Below are 11795 nucleotides of genomic sequence, written 5' to 3' on the forward strand. Positions count from 1 at the left end.
ACTTGTAGCCTATATTTATTTAAAAGAGAAATATACCTGCCCTAATAAAGAAATTGTTGCTTAACTTCGAGTGATTATTCCTCAGTTATTCTAAATTATAGTTTTATAATTTTAAAGATTTTCAGAAGTCACAGACAATCCACCTGGCATTTCGCTACGGCAGGCTGTCACGCATGCAGCTCACTTGATCCTCAGCAGAATTGATCATTGCAAAAAACGTTGTTGATATGGACATAAACTGTGTTTCTTGCCCTAATAATGATACAAATAATATAAAACATGTTGGGAACGCATATTTGAATGATATTGATACTTGTGCAAAAAAAACTGCTATTTCCCGGGATTCCCGGGAAATGGGTCGTCTTTTCCCGGGATTTGATTTGATCTAATTTTCGGGAAAAATATTAAACCCTAGTGTCGACGTGTAAAAGAATAAGCGGGCGTCTGGCCCGCCGACCAGCCGGTCGCGCAGCGCCAGGAACCGCCGAAACCATCCATACTCCTCGGCGGTCAGGGACAGCTGCGCCGGGCCGAACGCCCGGTTCATCTTGTGTAGAGAGATCTGCGAGAGAGAAAAGATAGAGTTAGGTCGTGCCAGGCGCGACGATTTCCGATCTACGCTCGGGGTAAAACGCTTACGTTTATGAGGTAGTCCCCCGTGCTAGGCGACTTGACGGCCCCCTCCACCTCCCGGATGGTGAGGTTCTGAAAAACCTCCAGCCGGTGCCCGTAAATGGAGGCGTAGTAGGCCGTCAAGTAGCCATAGAAGGAGAACTGCGTCTTTTGCTGCAGGTCGTTCTTGAGCTGGTCTGTGAATACAAGAGCACACCTGAGTAAAACAGAGACACGAAACCGGACACAATGCCAAACCGACAGCGACTTCGACCTACCCAGGACCTCCGGTATACGCTTCTTGGCCTCCGAGAGGCATTGACGGAGCACCGCCTTGGGGATGACGTGGCCCTCTTTGGCCTGTTTCACCCCAATTTGGTGCATCACAACACCTCTACGGAGGCCCTTCAGCAGGGCCCTGACCTCCCGCCTGATCCCCAGCATAGATTTCTTGGACAGGCGGGAGGTCGGCGGAGGGGTCTCATGCATGTAGTCAAGGAACTGGGCCACGTTGTTCAGGTAGTGGTTCAAGGTGGTCTCGGTCATTTTGGACGCCCTGAGATTGGTCACCCACCTGCGGACACACACAAAGAGAAACGAGAGTTAATAGCGCCCCGCCGGCGTCAAAACGACAGCAGAAAGACAACTAGGACCGGAACTTACGTCCTCATCCTCTCAGGGTCGTCCATGAACCGCAACGTGGCCAGCCTGCTTTTCCCCTCCGCCATGTAGGCCACGAAGGCCCTGATACGGTAGATCTTGCTAGTCACGTTGTCCCTCAGCTTCCGGCTGGGTTCAGGCCCCTCGTGATGCCTCCTGAACTCCGCCAGGAGCTCGTCTAGAGAGAGAGAGAGAGGGAGATAAACATTAGCATTATAGACTATCGACAGTAGGAGGTCGCTGGGAATAAAGACTGCTACTCACTAAGGGCGACCACGTGGTCCGGAAACTGAGGGCCGCTTGACTCTCCCCCCTCTTCCTCCTCAGGTTGCGGGGGGTGGCGTGACGGGACCAGCTTCTACCTTCGGAGGAGAGTCTCCGGTGGCCTCCGGTTGTGCCTCCTCCCGGTCCGGAGACACCGGAGCCTCCAGAGCGCTGAGAAGCTTGCCCGTCACCCTCCGGACTTCCTGCGCCGGCCTCGCCGTCTGCCGACGAAGAAGTTTTTTATATCTCTTTGTGAGCTCCGCCAAGGAAGACGTGAGGGCGTCGACCTGATCGTTGAGGTCGGCGTTGGTCGCCCTCAGCCTGTCACGTCTTCCTCGGCGGCGGCGGCGGCCGAGGTGCCTTCCCCGGCCTGCTCTCCTTCCCCCCGCAGGTCGAGGGAAGACACCATCGGCATTGCCGGGTTCGTAGCTCTCAGGGTTGCCAACTCCAACAATATTTTTTGCCGCTTGCTCTCGGCAAAGGCGACCCGGCGTGCCTTTGCCGAGAGCTCGGAGTGGGAGAAGAGGTGCCTATTCATCCTTGACACCTTCTGGCATCTCGGCATGGGGCAACGTCCCTGACGGACGTTGACCCAGCCGGACTCTTGCGCCAGAAGGAGGTGTCTCTCCTCCAGATTGACCACACCGTGTAACACCTTCAGATGCTGGCTTAGTTGAGCATAGTCGCGACCACACAATGGACATTTTGAATACATTTCCACAAAATGATTGAGCATAGAGAAATAGAAGAATGGGGAGGTCACTTGAGCTCTAAGCTTATATACTCCTTGCAAAGGGGGCGGAGCACTGGCTCATCGATATAGACCGGAAACTCCCTTATTTCACTTTTCTATCTATTCTCCGGCTTTTTTAGATAGAAAAGTGAAACGGATTGACTTTCGTGTATATTTGACTTTTTAGATCCGAAAGTCAATTGTTTCACTTTTCCTGCTATTTCAGACCCTGGATGTCACAAGCTGCCCGACTCGACTTAAGACTCTCCTGGGGTGCAGCCCCTTGGAAACAATTTAAGTAAAAACACAAAAATACTATATCGGCCCAGGAATGTCGTAGAGACGTCTCCTGGGATGGAGCCCTTTGGAAACATTTAAAGAAAAACAAAAGAAAAAATGATCTCGGCCCAGGAAAGTCGTAGAGAGGTGGGGTCGGTGTCGTCGGAAAGGTCTCGTCGCCCCCTTTAAAACGATCTGGGACCTTCCCTTCCAAAGATATAACGAATTTGTCCTCGTATTCAAATGCCCCTAGCTCCGTCCCCGAACATCGGCCAGACTCGAAGGTAGGCTCATTCGAAAAGTCTCTCCTTCACCTTTTCAACGACACCGGCCACAAGTCTCTAGGACACTGCGTTCAGGAGATAAAACCACATTTATCCTCCCATTCAAATGCCCCTAGCTCCGCCCCCGAGAAAGCCCTAGTCCAGGGCTTTCCAACGAGCCCTCGTTCGAGTCTCTACCCCCTTCCCAGGCCGAGAAAAAGAGCCCCAAACTTTGAGCCCCTTCTATGGCAAAAACAATTGAGGCAGACCTGTTAAAGGCCCCCTATAATGCGATTTAAGAAAAAAAAACCTTTTCGGCCCAGAAATGTCGTAGAGACGTGTGGGTGGTTTTGTGGGCGTGGTGTCGTCGCCCCCTTCAAAACGATCCGACCCCCAAGTCTCTAGGACCTCCCCTTCCAAAAATATAACGAATTTATCCTCCCATTCAAATGCCCCTAGCTCCGCCCCCAAGAAAGCCCTAGTCCAGGGCTTTCCAACGAGCCCTCATTCGAGTCTCTACACCCTTCCCAGGCCGAGAAAAAGAGCCTCAAACTTTGAGCCCCTTCTATGGCAAAAACAATTGAGGCAGACCTGTTAAAGGCCCCCTATAATGCGATTTAAGGAAAAAAAAACTTTTCGGCCCAGAAATGTCGTAGAGACGTGTGGGTGGTTTTGTGGGCGTGGTGTCGTCGCCCCCTTCAAAACGATCCGACCCCCAAGTCTCTAGGACCTCCCCTTCCAAAAATATAACGATTTTCCCTCGTATTCAAATGCCCCTAGCTCCGCCCCTGAAGGGGTCACACCCTCGACCCTGGTCTCCGACCTTGTTCGGCTGAGAAAAAGAGCACTAAACTTTAGCCTATTACACATGTTTAAAAAAAATTAAAAAACATCAAGTCCAAGCTTTTTTTACACAAATTCAAATGACCTCAGCTCCGCCCCTGATTAGGCTACACCCTCAGGCTAGTCCGGGCCTTTCCAACGAACCCTCACACGAGTGTCTACGACCTTCTCAGGCCGAGTAATAGAGCCGCGAGTATGAGCCTTTTTCATACTTTTTCAAAAATGTAAAAACGATATCTCGGCGAGGGAACGTCGTAGAGACTCGAGGCTGGTGTCGTTCGAAAGCTCTCGTCGAGCCCTTCAAAACGACCCTGACCCCAAGTCTCTAGGACCTCCTTTTCCGGAGATATGAAAAATGAGGTTTTATTTTCAAATGCCCCTAGCTCCGCCCCAAAGAGTGCCACGCCCTCGAGCTTGGGCTCGTTGGAAAGGGCTTTCCTCCACCAAATTTGCCCATTTTTTCAAATGCGCGTAGCTCCCCAGGGCCTTTCCAACGAACCCTCACTCGAGTGCCTACGACCTTCTCAGGCCGAGAAATAGGGCCCTGAAAATCATAATTTTTTTCCATTTTCACACACAAAAGATATTGAGGTCAATCTTCAAGAAAGCCTTTTTTGAAAATTTCAGCCAAAAAAAAAAAAATCTATCTCGGCCGATGAGTGTCGTAGAGACTTGGGGGTGGTGTCATTTGAAAGGCCTCGACGCCCCCTCCGACAAGCCCCCACTCCCAAGTCTCTATGCCCCCCCTTTCCGAAAAACCAATGTTTTCAAAACGTCTTCAAAAGCGCATAGCTCCGCCCAGGAAAGAGATACGCCCATTTCCTCGTCCGGGCCTTTCCAACGAGCCCTCACTCGAGTCTACGACCTTCCTGGGCCGAGAAATAAAGCCCTAAACTTGAGTTTTTTCATTTATTTTCAATATTCGACTGGCTCTAGCTCTGCCCAGGAAAGAGTCACGCCCTCGACCTTGGACTCTTTAAAGACTCCAAAGAACCCAGACTCGAGTCTCTACGACCTTCCTAGGCCGAGTAAAAGAGCTCTGAAAACAAGCCTTTTTCATAATTTTTCAAAAACTATATCTCGACGTAGAGACTCGAGGCTGGTGTCGTTCGAAAGGTCTCTCCGAGACCTTTACAACGCCTTCACCCCCGAGTCTCTAGGACCTTCCCTTCCGGAGATATAAAAAATGAGCTTTTAAATTCAAATCCCCATAGCTCTGCCCCTGAAAGTGGCTTTCCAAAGAACCCTCATTCGAGTCTCTAGGACCTTCCTGGGCCGAGAAATAAAGCCTCAAAATTTTGCCTTTTTCACACATTTTTCATTTTCAAATGGCCGTAGCTCCGCCCCTGATCAGGCTACTCCCTCGTTCTCTGGGTCTTCGCAAAGGCCTAGTCCGGGTCTTTCCAACGAACCCCCGTTCGAGTCTCTACGACCTTCCTGGGCCAAGCAATAAAGCCCCAAATTGAGCTTTATTTCACCCTTTTTCACAAAAAAACACAAGTCCAAACTCTAAAATCCTTTACACAGAAATTTTACCAGGTGAATCAGCACCCCATACTAAAAACGTGAAAAAATGAGGATTTTCGAAGCCTCACCGATGGGCCCCGGAAGGGCCTAGGTGCCCCAAATTCGGGGCCCTGGCTCACCTAGTGCCCCTCTACGACATATCCGAAGACGGGTGTCGTGGCGCGAAAAAATCTATTTGTCCGCCGTCCGAAAACATGAAATTCCCCCATTATAATCTCTATAGGCCTCAGGCCTTGCGTTGCTTTTTTTACCTATTCTTTCAGGAACGTCGCAGCGGCCCGCGCTTCCGGGGTACGCCTCGTGAGACCTCCGACATTCAGCGTGCCGAATTTCGACCCGATCTGACTCCGGCACGAACAGAAGGTCGTTAGCGGGAAACTGTCAGATCTCCCGCGAGGCTGGGAAAAGTCGTAAAGTCCCCGAAATTGAAGCGCGGGTCTGGGGCGACATATCCGAAACCCGCGCGCCGGCGGTCTAAGGCGCGCGTGCTACGCCCTGGCGAAAACCTCAAAACTAGGGTAGGCGAGTCGTGACACGAAAGGGTCTCGGCCGCGACGCTCGGCTTCCCGCGGAGAGGCCGTCCGGCCGAGGAGACCCGCGCGCGTCCCGGTCGAATCGGAGTTACGGGGACGGCGTAGTCCCGCCGCGAACGCCGGCATCGGCTCGAGAAACGGCCCTACGGCTCCTCTTCCGAACGTCTGAGGAGTACGCGCTTCCGGTGTCCGTCTTCGGTGACCCCGCCGTGCGCGCGTGCCGAGTTTCGATCCGACTCCGGCACGAACCCACGGCCGAATCGTGGAAAACTGTCGGGTCTCCCGCGAGGACGGGAAAAGTCGTAGCCTCTCGGAATTCGGCGCGCGTGCTGCCGGAAGGCTCTGGCCCGACATATCCGACACCCGCGCTCCGACGGCGCACCGCGTGCGCGCAGGACCGGCGCAAAGTCCGGGTTTTAGGGTTCGCAACTGTGCTCGCGAAAGGTCCTCGGCCGCGTCCTTCGGCGTCCCTGGCCGGCACCCCGGTGGGACGTCACGCCGGGGGTATCGAGGCCGCGCGACGTTCGGGGTCCGCGCGGGGGTAGCTACACTTTTCCATTAAACCAATGCGTTTTTCCGTAATGGGTTTGTGTACACGCTCCTCGTGACCCCGCGCGATGTCATATGACCTCTGGGGGGCCCCCGATCGAGCAGGGTGGGGGGCGACGTTCCGTACACTTATTTTGAAAATGTACAAACAATGGGTCTGTGTCACTGGGGGGGGTCGGGGGGGCGGTCTGGGTGGACGTTCCGAACATGTAATGGGCAAATGTACAAATAGTGGGTCCGTATCATGGGGGGGGGGGTCGGGGGTGCGGTCAGGAGGGGTCAGGGGGTCGATCCGCATCGATAACGGGCAAATGGACAAATAGTGGGTCCGTGTCATGGGGGGGGGTCGGGGGGGTGGTCAGGAGGGGTCAGGGGGTCGATCCGCAACAATAACGGGCAAATGGACAAATAGTGGGTCCGTGTCATGGGGGGGTCGGGGGGGTGGTCAGGAGTGTCCAAGGGGTTGATCCGCACCAATAATGGGCAAATGGACAAATAGTGGGTCCGTGTCATGGGGGGGGTCTGGGGGGTGGTCAGGAGTGTCCAAGGGGTTAATCCGCACCAATAATGGGCAAATGGACAAATAGAGGGTCCGTGTCAGTGGGGGCGTGTCCTGGGGGGCGTGTCCGGGGTCCGGAGGGGTGTGGCGCTAAATCCAGACCAATAATGGGCAAATGGACAAATAGTGGATCCGTGTCAGTGGGGGTCGAGGGGGGTGGTCTCGCAACTTAATGGCACCCCTAGAGGTGTCCATTACCTGGTAGAACCAGCCTTGCAGGTAAAATCTTTGAAATTTTAAAAGTGTCCATTCTGTAACCGGTTTAACGCGACCATGGTTGACACGAAAGGCGTACGATCCCTCGCCCCAATTATGGTGACAATGCCAGACTAAATGAATGGCAAAACTGACACTAACCCACTAGGTTCCCTTGCATGGTTGAGCTTATTTTCATAACTTACCTGATCAGCCTGCTCTCAGCTTTGTCATTTTCTGTGTTGTATTGAATTTGTGTCCTGATTCTGAATGTGAAATAACATACTGTATATTTTGTTTTAATGTGTAGATTGTCTTTGACAACTCCTCACCAGTTGACATTTCAGTGGCAGACTGTTCTGTGTGGCTGAAAGAGCACTCTGCAACCACTATGTTGTGTTTGACCCAGCTGAGAGCCCACCCTTCGGACTGCTGGAAATTAAATGTCCCAAATTAATGACTGTAGCTACTTGAAAATGCTGAAATTAAAGCAGACTCACAGCTACTACTGGCAGGTGCAAGGCCAGCTACTTCTTATAAGGATGTAGTGGTGTGATTGTTGGTGTTTTTACAGAGGAGGGTATTCCCATACAATGCATCTACAGAGACTGTGAGGTGGCTAAAACTATAAGAGAGATCATTTTTATTTTTACATGAATGTTTGAAGAGGGTTCGCATCACTTGTAGGATTTAATTTGAATAATATGCACTACATTGTTTCCTCTTTAAAATCCACTGTACATATAACATTGATTCTTTATATTGGTTTCTTTATATTGTAATAATGATACAGTTAAGTATTAAAATAAATATATTACTTTTAATGTGCTCCTATGTGTGGCCTCCTCTTAATGCTATCATGCTGTGAGTCAGGTGTATAAAGCAACAGCAATGCTAAACTTTCCTTAGTGGTAACGTGTAACTGTCCATCTCATAAGTTTTGGAGAATGGGGTTTAAAGGGTTTATATAAGTGTACACAGCTGTTTGAAAATAATTACCTTTTTTATAATGTAAAAGAAGTCAACAAAATACTGTTTAATTAATCAGTTCTGGTAAGTAAATGTCTAACAAAATTATTGAAACATTAATTAAAGTATTTACATGAAAACATTTTAGAAATGTTTAATACATAAATACATAAATTATAAAGTATAATAGTCAAATCCGGTGTATAGCTTCTTTTATAAATCTCCTCAACCCCTTAACAGTCACACGCACATACACGAGTGATTTTCGTAGGCTTGAAGCTGTCCCTACGGGTCTTGATTTAACACTGTTAAGACCGCAGTATTTACAGGAGTGAAAACTTATCTCTGTGTTATTATAACGTGACGAATGGGAAGAAAACAATGGCCAGCATGCAATAGCGCAATATCAATGCAACGAAAAGCAATCCAAAATTTACAGACTTAAAATAGATCAGACTTTACGTTTATAATAAATACATTTTTTAAATAAAATAAGGTCAGAAGTAACAAGCTGCAGAACAAATATGTGCAAAATGCCTGAAGTGCACGGAAACAAAACACATACCAAATAGTTAAAGGGGCCATGTTTAAGTGCTTTTCCATGTTTAAGTGCTATGATTGGGTCCCCAGAGCTTCTATCAACCTAGAAAATGTGAAAAAGATCAACCCAGTAACTTAATTTTGGTAAACCATTCTCTACAAGCACATGAAAAAATAGGTTGTTGAAATTTGGCTCTCCTTATGATGTCATAAGGAGCTCTTATTATAATAATACCACCCCTTTATCTGCACTATCCAACCACAGCACTGCCATTTAGTGCAGAGAAAAGCACAATTGAGTTTCAATCGCAACAAACCACCATCATTGTGATCAGTGTTTGAATTTCATCAGCTCATTTGCATTTTAAAGGACACCCAAAACGGCACATTTTTGTACACACCTAAAAAGTGGCAATTTTAACATGCTATAATTAATTATCTATATAGTATTTTGAGCTAAAACTTCATACATGTGCTCTGGGGACACCAAAGATTTATTTGACATCTTAAAAAAAGTCTTGTGCCATGGCCCCTTTAAATCAGATAACCCAGAGTAATTTAAAATAAAATAAAATAAAATAAAGAAATTATTATTAAAAGAATGAAAGTATAGCCAGAATTGCCATCTTTGTCTTTTAAATGTAGAAACAAAGATGGTTTATTAACATAGAAACCTCTTATGGACGTGTAGCCCTGTCCTGGGGGTTGTTGGATTTATTAATGCATTTTAAAAATATTTATTGAAAGCTGCTACTTCACATTTTATTTGCATAGCATTATAATATATGCTGTATATTAATATATTGGGAGAAAGCTATTATATGTGAAATCAGATAATGTGCACCCATATACGGCTAAAACTGAATGATCCTCATTTCATAACACATCTGCGACGATTCGACTGTGAGATTGGTAGTCGAATCAGGCTTCTCCTATCGATGCATCGAATCTTCGACTATCAGATGGCGCCAAACCGAATTTATCAAAAACGGAAGTTAAAAAGATTTAATGATTTATTTTAACTGCCTTTATGTTTGATAGTCATTCTGAGTCTGATCTCTAACATAAATTCCTTTACAAAAACGCAATTTTTTAAGCTTTTTGCTCAAAATGTTGTATTTTTGAAGAGAAATATCCATATTTCAGTGGTTAAATTAAGTAGAAAAAGTAAATATATAATGAAACGTTTTTTCCCCATTTTGTTTGTTTGTTTATTGTTTGTTTGAAGGCAGAGGGTGTGTTCTTTAATTTGATATAATTTGTATGTTTATATATTTATAGAAAATAATTTTGCCTGCAAGGAATTTTGTGAAAATTTTATTAAAATCACAAAAATGCAGGTGGGCAACTTTTCTTAAAAAGGCTGGCGGTGAATGAGTTAAAGAATAAAAAAGTGAATCTGAGTATGTGAGAAGTCAAGACTCAACTTCAAATTTGCATTGGTATTATTTTAAGTATGAAGGAAAAACGAACAAATATGTCTCCAAAAGAGCCCATATCAAGATAATATCATCTATATATATTTCCCACCACCTCACATACTTTAAATATGGATTTAAATAAAAAAAAATCAAATCCCATAATCAATTTTGCATAGTTCGGGGCAAAACAAGCACCCGAAGCTGTACCTTTAATTTGTTTATAAAAATGATCTTGGAACAAAGAAAGTTATTATTCAATGTCCATTCTGCTAATTGTACAATAAAACATACAGGTGGCCTTTTAGTAGGGGATTTCATATCTGGGCCATTCTACCGAATTGGTGCAAATTGACACTTCAAAACTTCTTGAAAAAAGTGTGTTTTTTCCTGCAAGCTTTGTAGTCTTAAACATAGTAAAACATCTAAGGAACACTAATCTACTGATTGGACACTTTAGTTTCTTAGCATGTTTTTATACAGTTTAGAAATGTTTTCTCTCTCCCAGAATTTGTCACTACCAAAACACAACAACATTTGATATAAAAATTTGGTTTTTAATAGCCTATTCTGATTTTCTTTACATTAACCTTCTAAATATATTTTTTACATTTTTTTAAAGACAGTGTCATGGTTATATTGATTAGAAATATTATTTTAACAAATCTATAAGAGTGGTTCATCAAATTAAATGCATTTTGAAAGCAATATTTCTCTGTAATTGCCATACATGCACTGATACAGTTTTCAAATTCAAGGATTCATTAGTTAAAATTTTTATCTACCTAAATGAAATTATGTCATCTTTTCTGATAACAAACCTATTTTATTTTTCCAGAACATTATTTGTTTCGGTCGTGACATCAAATGTTCGGTAGTTGATTTTCACATCTCTTGAGAAAAAGATGACAATGTATGTCCATATAAAACTTCAGGCCCAGAGTATAAACTACAGAATTTGGTGTGTGTGCACCTATGTCCATCTGTAATGTAGGTGTACACATGTGTGCTTGTTTTTCCATTACACATTCTAACTTCTCTAAGCCTCCTTAACTGATTCTCTTGTTGCTGAGTTTGACTTTTTTGAGTTTGAAGTAAACTTAATTTTTTATTTGATTTGAGGTAGGTTGAATACATGGGCACATGTAAGGGCACTTACATGGTTCGCGTTAAAAACCCCATGTGTATAAATTGCCAACGTCTGCATAGTGTGGGCGAGGGACCGTACGGGTTATTTGTCAGCCGTGGCCCCATTAACTTATAAGTGATTCGGCACTTTTGCTTTTTCGGCCCCCCAGGAAAGAAGGGACACTTAATGGCCAATCGGACGCTTCTAGGGGTGCCCTTGAGCCACGTGACCCCACCTGACCCCTGTAAAACTAATCCGGTCCGAATAGGGCTATAGCCCCTTTTAAAAAAAACATAAATTGTGAAATACAAAACACTCCATCTTAATTATTAGGATTAGTAGAATTTGATTTGATTACAAAACAAATATTAAATACATTGTAAGGTTTTAGGGGAGACGCTTCACAAAAAAGAAATTGTAAATTACGAATTTCTATTACAACATGGTAGCTTGATGGTGCATTACCAGGGTGGGTGGTAGCTCATGGACAATTAAAAAAATTATGATTAAAGCCAGAATTCATAAAGATAGGAAATAAATGCTGTTATGTACACCACCACAAAGGATATTTTTTTCTGTCAATATGAAGCCTCTATAAAACTTGCATCAACATCCACTCTAAACACTGGATTAACTTTTGTCTCTGTATACTGAAAACAAAGGGTTTGAAATATGTAGGCCTACATACTGTAGAACAGAGCTATACAATTAGTTTGCCGTTG

The 11795-nt window shown here is 45.4% G+C and overlaps 1 protein-coding gene across 1 annotated transcript; it reads right to left on the reverse strand.

Moving 5' to 3' along the window:
* Positions 1-385: 385 nt before the first annotated feature.
* Positions 386-1859, reverse strand: LOC141368879 (uncharacterized). Its single transcript, XM_073873659.1, has 5 exons — positions 1537-1859; positions 1276-1450; positions 891-1186; positions 640-809; positions 386-562 (listed from the first exon to the last, which is right to left on the reverse strand). The coding sequence occupies exons 2-5, from the start codon at positions 1338-1340 to the stop codon at positions 386-388; spliced, it is 708 nt and encodes a 235-aa protein (XP_073729760.1). The 5' UTR covers positions 1341-1450; positions 1537-1859.
* Positions 1860-11795: the final 9936 nt, after the last annotated feature.

The sequence above is a fragment of the Misgurnus anguillicaudatus genome, chromosome 12 (genome assembly GCF_027580225.2).
Source record: "Misgurnus anguillicaudatus chromosome 12, ASM2758022v2, whole genome shotgun sequence".
Lineage (NCBI taxonomy): Eukaryota > Metazoa > Chordata > Actinopteri > Cypriniformes > Cobitidae > Misgurnus > Misgurnus anguillicaudatus.

Coding starts and splice junctions, on each gene's coding strand:
- LOC141368879 (XM_073873659.1), bottom strand. CDS start 1,340: ATGGCGGAGGGGAAAAGCAGGCTGGCCACGTTGCGGTTCATGGACGAC. Junction 1,187..1,275: donor GACCCTGAGAGGATGAGGAC/GTAAGTTCCGGT, acceptor GTGTGTCCGCAG/GTGGGTGACCAATCTCAGGG. Junction 563..639: donor CGGGGGACTACCTCATAAAC/GTAAGCGTTTTA, acceptor TCTCTCTCGCAG/ATCTCTCTACACAAGATGAA.